This window comes from Amphibalanus amphitrite, unplaced genomic scaffold, assembly GCF_019059575.1.
Source record: "Amphibalanus amphitrite isolate SeventyFive unplaced genomic scaffold, NRLGWU_Aamphi_draft 000123F_arrow, whole genome shotgun sequence".
In the NCBI taxonomy this organism is placed as follows: domain Eukaryota; kingdom Metazoa; phylum Arthropoda; class Thecostraca; order Balanomorpha; family Balanidae; genus Amphibalanus; species Amphibalanus amphitrite.
The window spans coordinates 720,737-739,593 of NW_024881618.1; the positions used below are offsets into that span (position 1 = coordinate 720,737).

At 53.4% G+C, this 18,857-nt stretch overlaps 1 protein-coding gene across 2 annotated transcripts; it reads right to left on the bottom strand.

Annotated features, from left to right (window-relative positions):
* Window positions 1-451: 451 nt before the first annotated feature.
* Window positions 452-18,002, bottom strand: LOC122381615 (mitochondrial uncoupling protein 2-like). Of its 2 annotated transcripts, XM_043366009.1 has the most exons (10): window positions 17,774-18,002; window positions 16,812-17,162; window positions 6,534-6,754; window positions 4,705-4,841; window positions 4,474-4,583; window positions 4,061-4,161; window positions 3,706-3,814; window positions 2,655-2,795; window positions 2,160-2,301; window positions 452-1,871 (listed from the first exon to the last, which is right to left on the bottom strand). In XM_043366009.1, the coding sequence occupies exons 3-10, from the start codon at window positions 6,672-6,674 to the stop codon at window positions 1,772-1,774; spliced, it is 981 nt and encodes a 326-aa protein (XP_043221944.1). In that variant the 5' UTR covers window positions 6,675-6,754; window positions 16,812-17,162; window positions 17,774-18,002; the 3' UTR covers window positions 452-1,771. The 2 variants fall into 2 exon arrangements, with proteins under 2 accessions (XP_043221944.1, XP_043221945.1); XM_043366010.1 differs by lacking the exons at window positions 16,812-17,162; window positions 17,774-18,002 and adding an exon at window positions 7,027-7,144.
* Between the last annotated feature and the right edge of the window lie 855 nt (window positions 18,003-18,857).

An 18,857-nucleotide genomic window follows, 5' to 3' on the forward strand; every position in this document is an offset into this window, starting at 1 on the left:
AGCCTGAGCCGCCTTCATCAAAGTAAAGGTCAAACGGTTACCAGCCGGCAGGCAGTGGAACAGTTTTAGGTAGAAGGGAACAAAATCACGTCAGAATCTGCAATCCAACAATTCGGCCTCCTTTCGGCGCACCTAGTGTTCTCACGTGTGTCATTGCAGATCGGCAACCACATCGCATCCACGAAGGCGAGGAAGCGTCCAAACGGGCCAACTATATAGGAGAAGAACTTCATTTTCGGCATAAATTGCGAGCGTAGTCCCAATATGTCCATGATGTCATCATGGTCTGTTTACGAGAAGTCAGATTAATCCTCCGTAAGAAAAATTACAAAATTGGCACCTAAGTCCTAGCCGCTATGATCTAGGGCTATATCGGCAACTCTGCCTCGTGGATTGTGAAAATCATCTGTCAAACGCACACCGACAACTGTATGGCTCTTCACAAACAAAATTGTCACTCGTCTACGAAAATATATTTGGGTTTTCAAAAACAGAATGAAATGCAGCTAAATGCATAGTCATATACATATGGATGGATACACCGATATTCAGCGGGGAGCGTAGTTCCCTCGCTCTGGAAGGAACTGGCTAGGGTGATACTGGTACGATACGAATCGGAAGCGCCGCGTGGCTGGTAAGAAGTAAGAACCACAGGAGCCATCACAGTCCACATATGGTGCTAGGAAACCACACATATTGCACTGAAACAATTATCGAACTCATCCAGTGAACGCTCATGTTGCCTAGTGTTCGTGGTCTGGTGCTTATCATGAGCAGATGATAGACATAAGGTGTGGAAAATAATGGTGTAGAGAAAATCAACTCTAAAACTTATCACTGCGCTATGAGCGGTGTGCGTTGACATTTCATAGGTATCACGATACTCTTCTACCTACCTAAAATACGACACATTTCTCGTCCAATGTCGAGCTGGACAGATAACACGCAGTTCCTGATATCGTCAATCGTCATGTCAGATCTATAATAGCATTTCGCGCTCAATCTGCGCCCTGGCAGCTAATCCAGCACCACAGAAGACGGGCTATACTTAGAGCACACGTAAAACCGCGCACTGTAGATAGTATCTCAACATCACATGATCCACAGCTCCGATCACTGAATCGACGAGCTGGGGCGGGCGCCGAGTCTCCAGTGAGCCGTAGCGGCCACGGTGGCTCAAACAGATCCCTCACAGACCGGTTTCGGTCACAGTGCTCCACCAGTGAGTCGTGTGGCGACCGCAGTGGCTCCCTCAGTTCCGTCCGGGCGGCACAGCATTCCCTACAGAACCGGTCCGGTCACAGTGCCTCTCACAACTCCGTCACAGAGCTGGGACAGCCTTATTGCCTCGCACTACTTCCCTACTGAGTCAGTCCAGCCGCAGTGGCGCCCTCAGCTCCGCCAGTGAGCAGGGACAGTCGCCAAGATCCGCCCTAGCCGGCAGGTGACGCGACCGCGGCGGACTGACGCTAGGAGCGCCCCTGTCAAGCGCAGGCGGCTCTGCGACCTACTGTTCGTGGCGGCAGGCTCGGATCGCATGACTATCGAGAGTAGAGCCGACCGGCGGCTCTGAAACTCCCGCGGCTACTCCCGATGCCGGGCGCAGTTCCCATCCTTGTCGAGTGACGGAACTGCGACCTACTGTTCGTGATGGCAGCGCACGGATCGCACGTCTGTCGACCGGCGGCTCTGCAACCTACTGCTCCTGATACCGGGCGCGGATAGCATACCTGTCGATTGCACAGGAATAGCAGGCAGGCGACTCTGCGACCTACTGTTCGTGGTGTCGGCGCGCCAGCTCCTTGATCTGCTCGTAGGTGAGCCACATGCAGATGTTCCAGCTGACCAGGCGGCAGAACGACGGCAGGAACCTGGCGGCGGGGGCGGAGGTCCGGTCAGCGGCATCGCACCGGGAGAGACAGCAGCTCGTGGAAATACTAACACACGGAGTGTGCTGATCGCCCCGATACTATTCAGCACATCAGTAGCTTGCTAGGGGAACGGCATTGACATTGAATTTCGACCCTAGAATAAATTAGCAAGGTTCAAAACATTTGCCTGCTGCGTATACATACAATTTTTTTCCTATCGAAAAATAAAAGGAAAATTGAACAATTAAAAATAGAACATTTACCAGACTAGTAATCAGCTGTACTGACCCTTTATAGAAGGCTCCGGGTCCCTCCTGCATGAACATGCGTACGGCGGCGTCCACGGCGCCCCTGTACTCGCCCGGCTGGGCGTTCATGTAGCGCGTCTTTATCACGTCCACCGGCGAGGCCACCACCGTGGCGCACAGACCTGTGAGAGTGAGAAACCACTAGTCAGAAACAGTTCTGGAAACGGCGACTCAACATATCACCGTGACACGCAGAATCTGTGAGGAAAGGATGCCAACAAGACCGAGAGCCAGCCACGGTGACTCAACAGAAAACAGAGAGCCTCGCAATGCCGGTGCGCACTTGCGATTAGGATCAGCAGAGAAACAGCGGCGTTATAGGAGCCTCCAAATGCTCACTTGTGCTCACTTTCGCCTGAAAACTTGAACCCCCAAAATATTTGAACCAGTGAATCTACCTATAGCCAACTGTTAGGAGCGGCCAGTCACATACGGAGGCGATCTCAGAGTAGGTTAGAGAGGGTTAGAGTCTGACCTGCCACGGCGGCGGCGCTGAAGTGCAGCGGGATGCCGTTCTGCAGCAGGTGGTAGTACAGCAGCGTGTCCTTGGTCACGTCGTAACACACCGTCTCCGCCACGTTCACGATCGCGTTACGCATCACGTTCGGCGTGAACCCTGCGAACAAAAGGCGGGCGTCATTGGAGAGAGAAGACGGGACTCTGGCGGTGGCGGGACTCTGTCACTTATATGCAAGATTTATAGCATGGCCATCTATTTGGAAATGTAGTCGTAGAGCCTTATGAACTGCTGTCGCGAGCCAAATATTCCAACCATTCTCTGGCAGCCGGACGACCCCGTTGATGCACTGCGTAGTTGTTTACCGACTGCTGCGTAGTTGCTCGACTAAATTGATACACTTGAGCCGTACAGAGCTTCGCACCGGTAGTACGTATCCCTCTCACATGTCCTCACCCATAAATTGGTCGCCAAGGTGGGCAAAATCAGCCATCGAGAGTCCCCAGACAGAGCAGTGTCAGCGATTCCGCCACCCTTGACCTTGACTAAGGTGCGCGTATGACCCCGCGACCGTGCCAGACCGCGTCCAGACCCCCCCCCCCCCCCCGCGTCACCGAGTGCGTTGCCAGGTGAACGGGCACGGTCGGTAAGCTGCCAAATGAACAGGCACCGGGCCAGGGCCCTCACTCCCAGCCGAGCGACCTGTCACGGATTAGCTGACAAAGCCTGCCAAACGTCCCTCGACTAGCGTGGTAACCCGTTACTAGAAGTCGGTTGGTGCTTCAGCTTGTGCTGATGTGTTAACCCATGCACTCATTAGTGGAAGATGGTCAGATGGACCCCTCCAGATTTTTCTGAATAACTCGTGAAAAAGGGGCTGGTCGTAACAAAACTTTCAGTACCTTTGGGATAAACAATTTCACACACCCTGAAAACTTCCTGACCCTTACAGAGGTGACATTTGATCTGTGACCTGTTTCCCGTCATGTCAGGCCCGTTGACGTATGTCGGCGAATCGTGTCTGGGGTCGCGTCCTTTGTAGTTATCACCACCCTTCTCATCAACTGACCTTTCCAGAGGCCTTTAGTTCCCTCTGTTTTGAAGATTGTTCGGTAGGCTTGCAACGAGCTCTTGTATCGCGGAGGGCCCTTGGACTGGCTCTGGGCTTGCATCCTGACCTGAAAAGATAATTATCCTCACATGGGGTCGACGGTTACGACTCAACCGCCATTGGAAGCCTCACAGAAAACCTCGCAATTTCAAGGAATTAGGATGTAATCACGCATACCTACTTCAATATTGGTTATCTACGATTTTTTTATCCAGCGGCAGACGTGATCCTTGTACGACACAGCAAGCTCAGTTCGTTTCGTTCGACACGTGCCATGACCCGGCCCCAGGTCCGCCGGTACGCCCCCACATACCTTGACGACGTCGGTGGGTTGCGCCACCATGACTGCCAGCGCTCCGGTGGTCATGCCGGCCATCACGCGCGTGGGGATGTTGACGTAGTTCTGGCTGGGACCTGCCAAACGGCGTCATACGTCACTGGAGCAGCCCGCGGGGCGTCGGGTGCTGGCACAAAGGGACGGCGCCTACGCAGCGGCAGAGAACAGGGTGGAGGCGGAGAGGACGGCGGGAGGCGGCTGTGGCAGAGAGACGGGTGCTCATTCTGTCTGAGATGAGCACGAAAACAGAATACGTGAAACAGAACGGTGAACTTCCAAGCCAGAATCCCAGTGTACAATAGAGATGAAATCGAACACCATTAGCGTCCGATATGCGTATCTACACAGCACGTTACTACATTTTTATTTCGTGAGGCAAACACACTTACTTCCGATGAAGGAGTGGTAGAACTCCTTGAATGTGTCGTACATGCCGAGTTTGATAGCAGAGAAGCACATTTGTCGCTGCAGTCCTGGCGCCAGACCCTTGTACAGCCCCCTGCGGCAAACAGCACAGGTCGTCAGTGGAGCTAACACGAACACATACGTAATACGAATACCCGGAACACCGTGACTCAGCAGTCACAAACACAAACCCACAGAGAACCTCGCCGACTCACCTGGGTCCCTCCTCGGTGGCGATCGTTTTGATGGTCCCCAGCATGCCCTGGTATTTGGGCGGCGCGGCGCTCGATATCACGGCCTCCTCGTAGAACAGGCTGACCCGCAGCAGGAAGCCGGACGTTTCGCCTTGCACCTGGAATGTGACAATTGGGACGAGGGTCACGAACGAGCTATTCATCCGCGAGACGGATAAAAGACTAATATAAAACGCTGAAAGACACGGACATTTGCTTATGAAATACCCGTTCAATTATTATAATCAGCTAATAGAAATCCAATACGCATATCCGCAAATACATCATTACGCATTTACTTGATGTGATATTTTGCTAATGCACTGTGCAATGGTTTCACGAGACAAAGATGGACAACGAGGCCAAATTAGCTGAATCATGTTAGAGTGAAATCAACAGCGAAGAAGTCAATCGGCCAAAGCACGACGAGGACAACAGATTCCTGCACATTCCGTTTTGGAAGTTGTGTGCTTGAGAAGTCGTACCCAACTACACAAAAGTTATACGCACTTCAACTACGAACTCATCGGCCTTTATAAGTTCAACAATGGCATCACGGCCACAGGGTGTCCAGGCAGAAACGACCAATCGTATTGATCGCGACTGGTGGGATGCGGATAGCGTGTTGCGCAGTGCCTGTGCCGCACCTCTGCACTTTACGACCGTATTTGAAGTCTGGCCCTCATAGCATAGCCTCATAGACCTCACAGCCTCGCCGCAGACCATGGTTTATGTTCCTAACATCCGTCTGCGGGCACCAGTCCGCCCGGAATGGGGTCGCGGACCGGCGCAGAACGTCGCTGCCTCCGCCGCTCTCTGGTGGCGTGTGCCCCGGAGCGGTGCGCAAACACGGATTATGAGCGGGTGCGGGCCCGCTGGTCTCTCCACCAGACCCCGGCCGGGCGCGGTCACACCAAGGTCGCCGCCAGGGCACCGCGAGGTCACACGCACCACCCCGGCTGTTTTAGTGCTGTCTACTCGGAGCGGACCGGGCGGACGTTTCCTGTTCTGGCGCCACCAGTTCAGATAAATATTGTCCGGTCACTGTGACAAAATAGTCTCCCTCTGTTTAGTTAGACCGCTTGCTACCGCGACTTTGTCGGCAGAGAGCTCAACCCGTAGCCATTGGGTCGGACGCCGAGCCGGCCAATGATATGTAAATTAACGCAGGGTAGTGATGCAAGTTCTAGCCATACGAAGATGTCGATGGGCGACATTCTGACTGGGTGGGCCGCGTAGCGCTGCCCGAGCGTAGGCTCATCAGACTAACGCAGAGCGCAGCTTCAATGTGCCAGGCTCATCTGCGTAAGAGCATTGGCGCCGATGGTGCCAGTTGCCGAATCTATCTGCTGCGTGAACGGTCATCCCAAATTTCTCCTGCATGTGAATGCATATTGAATGTGAAAATTTAGCATCGCGCAGCGTATGCCGTGGCGGGACCCTGACGGTAAGCATCGTGCTGTTCTGCGAAAACAGCATCAGTGATGCACAAAATTAGCCCGTCGAGCAGCAGAGGAAGAATTATGTGAAATGCAACGGACATGTCACCATAGCCCTGGCGTGTTACAGGCAAAACAAAAACAGATCGCGCCCTTCTCTTCAGTGTAACAAATCGTCTGATCTCGCACAGTGTCAAATGTCCGTGGTTCTGCTGAACAGGCCTGACCTTCACCGGGAAGCCACTCTGCCGTGCAAAGGCAAACACTACTATGTGAGGTCAGAGCCTGACCTCACGTAGTGCAGGTCAGGCTGTAGTTTTTGCCTTTGTATGGCAGCACTGACCTGCAGTCTGTGTCCCCAGTCTCACTGACCTGCAGTCTGACTTTGGCCGTGTCCAGCGGGAACGTCATGGCGTCTGCGATGCAGGCCGACGTGCCGGCCACCAGCAGTCGCTCCACCATGCTGTTGTGGGCGTGCGGCACGCCCGTGCGCGGGGTGCCCTGCTGAGCCATGGCTGCTGTGAAGGTAGGTACTGCTGCTGCTGCTGCTGCTGACGCTACAGCCCACCAAAGACTGTCGACCGGGCTGCTACCTGAAAGGGACGACACATGATTGAACGCCGACCCCGTGGACACGCATTACTTTGTTTTAGCAGAATACGCGGTGTTCCAAAGACAGGCGACAAAGGAACGATGAAAACTACCTCACAGTGCGAACAATAAAACGGATAAAGAAAATCAATAATCAATAGGTAAGTAAACGGGCAACTCTTAAAAAGAATACTTTCATAAAGCACACAGAGGGATGTCGATTGGAGACACTGGATACACAACAAAAGCCCACTATCGCAGCAGGTAGGGATACCTATGGGTCACTCGGCCCGCCCCTCAGTCCGTCGGTCGATCGTCCGCCACCATCACCCACACCGTGCTGCTCCGCCGCCACCCGGCGCGCCACTGCCGCCGCCGCCGCGCCGCTCCTCGTCTCCGGCTGCCAGCCGGGCAACAGCGGCGGCCCCGGCCCCCCTCTATCGACCTGGCCCACCGAACCCCGGCGCTCCGCAGCCGCTCCGGCAGGGCGGCCGTCAGGGTCGGGGTCGGTGGGTTAGACTAAGGCAATGAATGTGTGCTGTGTGGATGGTGATTCGAGGAACCGCCGTAATTCGACGTTCGAGGAACCGCCGTTATTTACCGCTGGTGAGATGCCGACTATGATGGGGGGCACGGTGCTATGAGGAGGAATTGAGCGGCAGCTTTGGGAACCAGGATATGGCGTCATAGAACGGACCGAGTCTCCAACAGCAGGCTGAGTCAGCAGTTTCCTTGCCTCTTCTTTTATCTGCCCTCCCCCGCACAGCACTGTGCAATACGCGCTGCATCGGTGCACCACCGACAACGCAATGGCAAAATAACCGTCGCCGGCCGTAAACAGGGTTAGGTATTTGTGCAAAAGTTAGCTTCAAACCGGATAATACCAGAAATAATGGTGAAGCCGGGGAATAAAAACACCGCTGGTTAACAAACGGCCCTAGGAGCCTGTTTTACACACTCAGCCTACCGAATGTCCCTAAATGGAGAACAATCACATATTAAGGTCAGCCGTATTGATATTTTCGTCGCCGTACCGCCTTGTTTACGCCACTTCACGCCATCATTTCCAGACCTCATCGATACGACGCATCTCACGCGGGTGCGAGGCCGCTCGGTCCGAAGTCCAGGCCAAACCACCTCACTTCCACGTCCCATCGTTACGGTTCCCGCTTGCGCCGGCTCCGATCAGTCCACCCGGGGACGGACTTTGTTCGCCACGGCCCCGCCGTGCGCCGGTCGCTGCCGCTCTGCGACCTGTCATGGCCGTGTCTGCTGCCAGTCCCCGGACCCTCCCAGCTTCTGACGCGCTGCTCTGGACTCGGAGAACGGGGGCACATGACCCGTCACCACCCTCCCCCCCCCCGGGTGGGGCGACCGACAGCAGTCCGGGCGGTGACATAGACAAATACAGCCCGCGGTATTTTAACAGGCCATGACGCCATATCACGCCACGATGGGCGGCGCCAGACGGCCCAGGGGTATGCACTATGGCTCTTGACTGACCGTTGGAGAGGGGGAGGGGCATATCTCTGATTGACCGACGGAGGGGGGGGGGGGGGGCGTCTGACTGACCGACGAATAGGGTATGGACTTCTGATTGAGCGGGGAGGACTGATCAGTGAAATTAGAATATGTTTTCCCAACATAAACAAGCATTACCAATAGGAGGTGCGGTGTACAGTTGGAGCCCGGTGACGGTGGACAGCCGCAGAGGTCAGGGGACGGGCGTTGATGTGTCGCGATGAGCGGCTCGATACCGGTCATACATATTCAGGAGGGAGCACCGGCCAGGGTCACACCGGGAGGACGACGCGCGCGGAGGCGACCGTCGGATTCAACCGGTTCTGCGACCCGTCGTCGTTTACAGCAAACATCCTTAAACTACCTATATAGTCATTGGTGATTGTATACCATACCAAAATAATAACAAAAGTATTAGTTTTTGAAGAGTTAGAAAATGTGGCATGGGTGAATTTCAGATAACCCCAAATCATCTTTTAGCCAAGGGCGTAGAAATCATGGTTTCCTGCCACTCAGGTCCGTTTGGCATTGGAAAGGTGTGTCCCTGCATACCTATTGATTTCACATGTCTACATTTCATACCAATTTCTAGACATATTTCCACATACAATTTAAATAAGGTAATTAATTTAAATAAGGTACTATTTGGGCACCAGCGACACTGCGGCCGCCGATTTCCCAAAACCCGTTTGTCCATAGCACGGTCATGGACTTCTCGTCTTTCACAGCTGCGTTGCATGCAGCGTGGCACTACACATCTCATTAGAGTCTAGAACGTGGCACCATGGCAGTCTAGGTATATAGCACGTCACACATCCCGTCGGTACAGCGCTGACCAGAACCTTGTCCGGTATCAGGTGCGGGTATACCTCCACCAGTCCACAGTCCGGTGATGCGAGGTACTAAGGCAGGTTTACCTTCCAGGAAAACAAAGGTATGTAATCCGCATTGCAAACATTATTAGCATGTAAAATCCTAAGCCGAATATATCAGTGCCTGAGACGAGTAGCGCCACTCGGTAGCAATTCCAAGCAGCTTCGTCACCCGTCACCCGTCGCCGTCACTGCCGTGTGATCATAAACTGTCCCTGAAAACTGTCCTCTGGGACGCCAGCTGTCGAGCCAATTTCCTAGGAAACAGCCGTGCATTTAGCAATCAACGGCCAGCAGCACCCCTTTCTTCACACCAAACCAAGGGCGGATCTAGGGGAACGTTTTGGGGGGGGTCACCAGTCGGCCGACATGCCAGGTCTGATGAATGAATTCTGACGACCGGGGGGGGGGGGGGGTAGGGAGCGAGTATGTCGAGATCCAATGACATTTGATCTTCGTCGTTTCTGAGTTGAAGTTTTATCGTAAGTCACTCGGCTCAGTAGTTTTAGTTAGTGAAACCCACCTATAGAGGAGCGTCGCCACGGATTTTTTTACTGGGGGGGGGGGGGGGGGCGGATCGACCGACTTAAAAACCCAGAAGTAGTAGATATAGTTACCTCACTTATGCATTAGTCTAATGCCCAATGCATTAGTAGCATACAGTCACGATCTCTCTTATTGACCTGTGTATGAATCGGCGGCGCGAAGCGCCGCAAAAATTTGAAAAAAGTTGTCAAAACACAGCTCTAAAACACAAATATTACAACCCTTTTAGCATGCTAGTACAAGCCGGAGTTCCTTCACAGTGCACATATGAATTCCGATTCAATTTGACACGGTTGGTGTTATTACAGTCACGATCTCTCTTATTGATTGGTGTATAAATCGGCGGCGCGAAGCGCCGAGAACATTTGCAAAAGAATGTGTCAAAACACAGCTCCGCTCCAAAACACAAATTTTACCACCCTTTTAGCATGGCAGTACAAGCCGGAGTTTCTTCACAGTACACATATGAATTCTGATTCAATTTGACACGGTTGGTTTATGTAATTACAGTCACGATTTCATATTGACCTGTACGTATGTACATGAATCGGCGGCGCGAAGCGCCGCGAAAAATTTGCAAAAACATTTGTCAAAACACAGAGGGGGTCTCCTCTCTACAGAGGACCACCGATCTCTACTGCGGGCCTCCTCTTTTCACAGGGCCTCTTAACTACAGAAGGCTTCCTCTCTACAGAGGGCTTCCTCTCTACTGAGGGTCTCTCCCTTTCAGAGGGCCTCCTTTACAGAGGACCTCCTCTCTTCAAAGAGCCAGAGGACCTCATCTCTGCAAAGGGCTTCCTCTCTTCAGAGGGCCTCTTCTCTACAGAGAGCCTCCTTTCTTCAGAGGGCCTTCTCTCTACAGCGGGTCTCCTCTCTTCAGAGGGCCTTCTGCATTCAGGCGGTCTCCTTTCCACAGAGGGTCTCCTCTACAGAGGGCCTCCTACCTACTGAGGAGTCAGAGGGGCCGACACAGACACTAGCGGTTATTCACTGGAGGCCCCAGGAAGTAAGAAGGGCCCTAGCTGTCAGGCTGGTCAGAGTGCCCTGAATGTCCTGACGTGATTTTTGGGATTCCCGTGAATTTCTTTCGCCTCCGACGTGATTTTGACCTGCCAGGGCCCAGGGGCACTAAAAATAAAACAAACAAAATAAAAAAATGGAAATAGGACATCACCAAAATTAAGTGGCCGAAATCCGTTGAGTTTTTAATTTTGCGTATAGGTAGGCCCAGCTAACAATTTGCCGTTGTTACAACGTCGTTTAAACGTTGTCAAATGGTTACCACAACGTCCCGATTTATCGTTGTGACAACGTAATTTTGTAGACTCCAGACAACGGCGTGACAACGTCATCCGACCATGCATTTGAATGTCATCACAACGTTTCTGTAACGTGGCCGTGACGTCCCAAAACTGTTCTTACAACGTCCCGCCAACGTTATGAAATGTTTTCTGTAACGTACCAACAGTGTTTCTGGAACGTTGTCACCACGTTTCCGCAACGTGACTACAAGGAGTATAGAACGCCTTGGCAACGTCTCTGCGACGTTTTTATCACGTGCGCACCACGTTGTCGCTACTTCGCATTGCCGTCCCTGCGACCCTGAGTAAACGTCCTAAACATTTTCGCAACGCCCTCTCAACGTGTTCGCAACATACTCAGAATGCGTTTCCGACGCTCTCTTCCCGTTCTCTAGACTTGTAAAAAAGGCATGTAAGAAGTGTATATTTCAATACATCATACAGGTCAATTTACAACAAACAAACAAAACGACGGCGGCGGCATCGGTGATGGGGCATGGGGCCCAGGGGCGCCCCCATGGGGGCGTGGGACGGAATTGGGTTCTACCGGCTCTGACGCTAGCCGCTAGCACGCCAGAACTGGTGGAAGTTCACTTCTTTACTAACCCTCGCTGGGAGGATCACTCGGCGGACCGTTAGGCACCGGCTCATTTGCGGCCTCGATGTCCCTAGGCAGCTGGCAGTGCCTGACTAGACGGTCTGCGCACCCCCCGTTCCGGTCGCAGCTTCCGGACAGCCACTTCGCTACCGCATTGCCGACAGTAGGCCTGCCGCAAGGCGCGCTGACGAGTTGCAGGACGTCTGCGGGAAGACATGAGGGAAAATCAGACATTCAATTCATGAAAAAATCACAAAAATACCTGCACCACTTTCCGTAACAGTGCGACAGGCTAGATCAAACTGAAACATGTCAACACCTTAGAGGCTAGAGCTACAATGAACTATAGCCTAGACCGCACGATATTACAAGGCACAATCTTGCAAATGCTACTCGTAAATGGTACTTTGACTTACCAGTCAAAACAACAATCGCATCAAACGCAGACAACTGGCGCTATCTTTCATCTTCCAGCTATCTCAGCCGCGCCCGCCGCCGGCCCTCACTGCTCGCTCGCGCCGCGTAGACTGCGGCTCGGCCGGCTGGCTCTGAACGCCGGCCGGTGACACTGACGTCACGGCCCCTCAGGCGAGGTCAGGGCGCGAGCCACCGTTCGCCTGAGTGGCGGCCCGCGTGGCTTGCTGGCAGCCGCGGATAACAGCCGCGTTTACATAGGGATAGTTGCAAGCCTCTAGCTCCGCCTGTGATGTTGCAAAACATGCCAATGACGCTTTGCAATTTACACATGTTATATATATATGTATATATATATATATATATATATATATATATATATATATATATATATATATATTAGAGAGAGATAGGGAGAGAAAGGTATCAGAATTTACTTGTAAAAACACCGCTAATTAGGTATTCAGTACCTATAATGTCAAGGTTGTGAAAAACCGTTTTAACAACGTGTTGGCGACCACCAGCTGACAACGTGAACAGTCCAAGTGTTAAAATATGTCAAATTTAACGATGAAAACTGAATATGCGCATTGAAAGTCAAAGGAAATGCATTATATGGCCATATATGTCACCATGCATTATCAAAATATAATGCTGCAAGTGCGCGGTTGCTGCAACGTACCAATAAAACGTTGTCACGACGTTTTACCACGACTTTCGGACCAAACCATGGCTTCACAACGTTCAGAACGTTGCTACAACGTAATCAAAACGTAATTTCGCAACTTACCGAAACACGACGTTGTGACAACGTTGTAGTAACGTTTCCTGTTAGCTGGGGGGGCACCACGAATTAAATTCATGACCATCCCCTTGGAGTTTTCCTGGATCATCCCCTGGTGCTCGCACGGTTGAGACAAAAATGAGTAAGATTCTGGCCTTCAATACGCCTTTTCACGCAACACGATCCAGAAAAACAAAGGTATTAGCTCAGAAGTGTTTGACATGTGATTTTGAGCATGCAAGACGGCGTCTATAGCGCATTTAGGTCTTCGGCTTTTGGGGGGGGTCAAATGACCCTCTCAGACCTTTTGGGGGGGGTCATGACCCCGTGGACCCCCCCCAGGATCCGCCACTGCACCAAACAGCAGTGTAGCCTGGAGGCACCCGACTGCCGAGAACAGGGGCGGCGGACCCACGCGGTCGGGTTGGCCGTCGTCACGGTCCGACCGGACAGAACCGGCCGACGCCGGACCGACCGACCACCGCCGGCGGCGGGCCGGTCGGCGAGCGCTCCTCTGTTCGCACACAGGGCGCCCGCTCCCCGCCCGGCCCCTGACGACAGCGACGTCACCGCCTCGACACACATCCATCTGGCAGCTCTGGCTGGCAACAACACCGGCTTACCCCTACCGGCGCCGAGAGAAGCGTCCGCTTTTTGCCGACAGCTCTGAAACGCCGCGTGGTAAAGGAGTTTGTACTGCGGGGACTCGGATACTTAACAGGCAGTGCCACAAGTCGTTTATGATGCATACCAGAAACGCGAGTTTGGAGCAGCCGCCAGAAGTACACACAAGTTTTCGAGCTAAAAGCATTTTATAAGCCGAGTCCCACATATTAAAGTGTCGATTCTTAATCCGTAACTACTCTTTCTGAATAGCCTGTCGATGGCACCAGTCCTTTCATCCTCAGGACAAATTCATTCCCATCTTTGACCAATACTTCCCTTCGGTCCTGTCCAGCGACGCTGGCCACGGCCAGCCTAGCCTCCCGATACGACCCTTTTCTGCTCAACGGCGTCCGTCCCGTTCCAAGGCAGACCACGGGGTTTTCATGCCGCTCCGCCTCAACGGCTACCCTGGCAAGCACATACCGCCGCAGCCACTGTCCAAGGTAAGCTTCTAAAGCTTATGATGGCATTATCCGTTCTCGGCAGTGCAGCGAGAACATGGCGGTCCTAGTCGCGCAGTTCGGCGACAGTACGGCGTAACACAGTCCAGTGACTTAACCCGCGCCCGGCTGGGGGTCCTGGATTTCCACGCCCTGCTGGGGGGGGGGTGTTTGAACACCCCCCCCCCCTTCTAACTCGGCTCCTGGGCCACGTAGCGATACGCGGAAGGCGGCGTTCGAAAGAGCGTCAAAAATAATGAGGAAATCACTTCGGTCAATTTTTTGGTCAGGTCAAAGGTCAGGTCACCAGAGGTCATTGAAGGCAAAATTTCGCCGATTTCCAGGTCGAATGTCGACAATTTCCAAGAAGCCAACGCATAACTCGGGAACCAATAGAGCTACAGCGCCGCGGAAAAGCGCATTCGATAGCCCTATTAACGCCCTTTCTGAGTAATTCTCTCAGATTTGACCTAACGTCAACGGTTTTGCCTGCAGGGGGCAAAAACTGCAAAAATAGCCGAATTTTTCGGAAACAGTTTTTCTGCAATAACTTTTGACCCAAGCCTTGTACGAGCTTACTTTTACCGGCATCGTGTTCCTCTCGTCAAGACGCATCGATTGAACTATAACTTGACCTTGAAAGGTCAACTTGAAAATTTGACCTCAGGTCAAGGTCATGACCTGACCGGAAATGGTCATGTTGCATATCAGTCGATCCGTATCGTCGAGCTGAACACATCTAAGGCATTTTCATCGCTCTAGCATGCCTCTATCAAAAGTTATTTGCGAAAAACTGTTAGATACCATTCGTGACCTAAGATGACCTCAGGGCATAAACAGGGGTCACGGACACCATTTTCATGTTCAGTGTGTCTAAACCACTTGTAATTTAGTGTTTGGAAGTGTTTATAATGTCTTTCGTCCAAAGGAGGCGCATTTCAATTTTCTCCCATTGACTTATAATGGGGAGGTCGCAGAATTGACCTGACCTTAGGTCATCGATATTAAAATTCTGAGATATACATTTTGTACATGCTATTGCTCTTAGCAATCGCTGAAAGTTTCAAAGCGATCGGTCACTCAGTGTAGCTATGACAGACATTGAAACTTTTTATGAGGTGAGGTCACTTCAAGTGACCTAGTGACCTGACCTTGAATGACCTTGGTCTGAAATTTTCACAACATGTGTAGAATTGATGTATGATAAGGTGTACCAAAAACGGCGGCGCTCCGCGCCGCCGTTTTTGAGATATTCGCGAAAAACCACAAGGGGGGGGGGTGTTCAAACACCCCCCCCCCAGCAGGGCGCGGGTTAAGAGGGACTGTGTCCGGTGGAGCGCATTTCCGCTGCACCGACACCTTCGACAGCTGGAGGAGGGGAGGTCCGTTACCAGTCCGGGGCCTGACTGGCCAGCAGTGGCTGGTTAGGGGCTAGGAGCACACGACCAACAGGATCACCAAGCCGTGGTGTGCAGAACGTTACGTTTCCGGGTTCTTTTTTGGAAGGCTGTTCAGTAGACGCAGCTTGTGTTAAAAAGATGCATTCATGTAAAGCACCTGCACTATACAGTATTAGTAATCTTGCTATACATACCTACAGTATCCAGAGAAAGATGCCAAGATATCGAATACCCACCAGCAATGCATCTAAGAATTAGTTCCAATGTGGAAAATGCAAGCGGCGGTTGCCGTCAGTCCTCATCTTTCGGTCGCGTTGGCTGGGTCCTTTTTTTACACCGCGTGACAGAGGCCGTTTTTAGGTACGGGTCGTGACCTGCCGACCCTGGGTCGGAGCACCTGTCGGAGCACCCCTGGCGCCGTGCCAGATGGGACAACTAGCGCTAAAGTGGTGGTTCAGGCGCAGCTCAGGTGTGCGCGACGAGTGACGAGCACAAATGGCACTTACAGCCAGTGACGGCATTTAGAGCCAGCTGCCGGCATTTAGAGCCAGCTGCCGGTGCCATGACAGTGGCGCGCCATGTCGCCTCAGCTTGTGAGTCGACATCGAGACAATTACACACATAAGCGAGATGGTAGAAAACAATGGATATGAAGTATAAGCAGTGAGCAGTGTTCAACCTCGCTCGGCCAGGAAACTAATTTGCACACCTCCAACATGGGTTGTCTAAAATAACTTTAAAAGGTTGAATATGGGGCATCTTTTATATATGTACCTTTAAAATTTCAGGTCCTTGTGACCGCAACATTATGAGCTAACTCAAGGCCAGTTCGCCAAAGGGTCGCATCAATCCTCCCCTAGCAGTTCCCGTTATAAGAAAAGGCTTGGCCGTGCAAAAGTTCATGCAATGGCGTACTTTTGCTGTACTACATCAAAATTACGTAGACTATCTGTAAATTTAAATACGGGAGTGAGAGCAGGGTTCGGAGAACCGCTAGTAGTGACGCCATGCAGGAAGGAGGGACTGCCGTGACGCCAAACACTCCGAAGCAGCGGCGAACGACATCTTCCTCGCGGAAATGACGCAGGAAGCGCGTAGATCCCGGCGCTCGGCTGGGATCCCCTCGGCGGGACAATGAGGTAATGGTGTGGTCGGGTGGTCGGGTCGGCAGTGGGAGGGGTCTGCCGCCCCGCCACCCGCCAAACAGGCCGATGTGAGCGGTGGACTCATTTCCACAGCCTCTCGGTGATGGTAAATCAAAGTCAATAATGCAGGCGGGTTATGAGGCGCTGATTTTTATGCCATCCTATGAATACAATTGTTCCTTATCATCGGAACATGTAGCCAAGCGTCGACACTGTACCTGTAAATATAATTCAATCCAGCTCTCCGACTGCATCCCCTATATATCGGACCACCAGGCGATGGGTATTTAATCACCAACCCTTCCCCGAACTGCGCCGGGCTTGGCGGCTGTCTCGGGCTCCGGATCGATATTTCCCAATCTGGCTACTCACCGCGTCTTGAGCCGGATCTGGGCGCGACGGTCGATCCTCCGATCCTCGAAGACCTCAGAGATGTCGGGCTGCGTCCACGCTGTCTGTGCGACTCCAGGCGAAGACGTTCTCTCGGAGGTGGAGGCGCGCACGCAGGGCCTGTCCCACCGACAGTGACTCCCACATACGGGTCCTTGCGTCAGCGCGGCGGCCGCTCACACCCCCGCCGGGAGCCAATCAGCGCGCCGGCCGCCGCTGACGTCACGGCCGAGCCCCTGCGCTCACCTGACGCCAAGGCCGCCCGCCGGGGTCGATCCGCCCCCCCCCCCCGCCCGGCCTCGCCGCGGGCACCGAGCAGACCACCGGAGCGAACTGCGGACACACACGACGCAGGATCCTAAGGAACAATTCTTTAACCCTCAACATCATGAACTCTGACGTCACGTCTAAAAAGCCAGTTCAATTGCAATATTCCTTTAACGCATGACAATTAACCAGCAACGTCCTAGTTGTAAACCGACATATCACAAATACTTTCAGTTACACGTCCCTACACTGCTCCACAATTCAACCAGCTTGAAGCGGCGACGTAGCCTATGAAAAAATGACTTATGACCTACACGTCGGCTATATAGGTATGCTTATGTACAGTCTGTCTTAAAAGTACCGCGCAAAGTGACGGTGGATCCATCAAGCCTGACCGAGGAAGGGCCTGCTAAATTTGAATCACCGAAGCAATTGACATCCTCGTCCATTCCCCAGGTCAATTGGTTCGGTGACTTTCAAACTATAGCAGGCCCTTCATCGGTCAGGCTTGATGGATCCACCGTCACTTTGCGCGGTACTTTTAAGACAGACTGTACGTATAGAGGTATACATATTATACAGCACGCCACACCGCCTACATCAAAATGATAATTTCAGTTTTCAAGTCAGGTAAATAACGGATAACCTGCATCAGTCCCCCGTGAAGCCGTACTCACCCCAGGACTCGGCAGGTGACGGCAGGGGCGGCGGCGTGGTCCGACCTGCTCCTCTCACGGTCAGCACAGCGGTTCAGCGCGCCCCAGGACTCGCCTTACCAGACATCCTTGAGCGGAGCCGCGCCCCTCGCCATGCGCGGTCCCGTTTACGGCCGTTGGAGCCGAGGTCAGCGGGTGCTGTCAGCTGCGCCGGGGGCTGGACGAGGCCGGCACCCAGCCGACCCCGGGGGCAGTCAGGCACGGGGAGCGGCGTGCGCCTGGGATATGCTGACGGTAAATGCCCACATTTTATTGATATGTTTATGGCAATCATAACGAGCTCCGTGCAGGAGTCTGGAGGGACCAACTTTCACGGGGTGGACTCCGTGGGGCTCGTCCCCGCCCCCGCCGTGGAGAGGGGCGGGGAAGCCAATCGGGTCCCAGCCCGCCTTTTCGGGGCCGGGCACCGGCGGCCGACACTCCACGGCGCCATCGTCTCTACACCATCTGCACGACGACCTGCACACCTGGTGCACGCTCAGCGGGCCGGTGTCGCGCGAGGACATGCCGCCTGGAGGCTGTCCGCAGCGGCGCCGGCCTGCGGTGAATGAGTGAGTCGGCGCCACCCGCCGCTAATGCCGGCGGCGGGGGTGCGGCAGCGCCCGCCGGAAGGAGCTCCCGGGGTCGAAGCAGGAGAGCCAAGAACCGTCGAATCCACACCAACCTCAAAACTCGAAGCCGCCTGCAGATCGCCTGCTGGAACGCCGAGGGACTACGTCGCAAGCTGACGGAGCTCCAAGGCTGGCTTTCGGAGTAGAAAATTGACGTCATCGCGGTTCAAGAGGCCCAGTTCAGCGCTTCATCTCTCACCGAGATCCCCGGATTCCAGACGGCGGCCGTCCGCCGAAGGGCACGGGGGCGGAAAAACTCGGGTCCGGCCAAGGGGGCGACGTAGCGATTTACGTCCGCACAGGTCTCAACTTTGACAAGCTAGAGACCGCCTCTTGGCCATGGCGGACACGACTACCGAGTGGTGCGGCATCCGCCTATACCTCAGCATTGGCAACTCCGCACTGAAGAGCAGCAGTCCTGCGCCAACCCTGGA

Excerpts from the sequence above, each read along its gene's own strand:
- LOC122381615 (XM_043366009.1), bottom strand. The coding sequence starts at position 6,674 with ATGGCTCAGCAGGGCACCCCGCGCACGGGCGTGCCGCACGCCCACAAC. Across the intron at positions 4,584-4,704 it reads GCCACCGAGGAGGGACCCAG|GGGGCTGTACAAGGGTCTGG; the intron begins GTGAGTCGGCGA and ends TGTTTGCCGCAG. Across the intron at positions 1,872-2,159 it reads CCCGGAGCCTTCTATAAAGG|GTTCCTGCCGTCGTTCTGCC; the intron begins GTCAGTACAGCT and ends CCCCGCCGCCAG.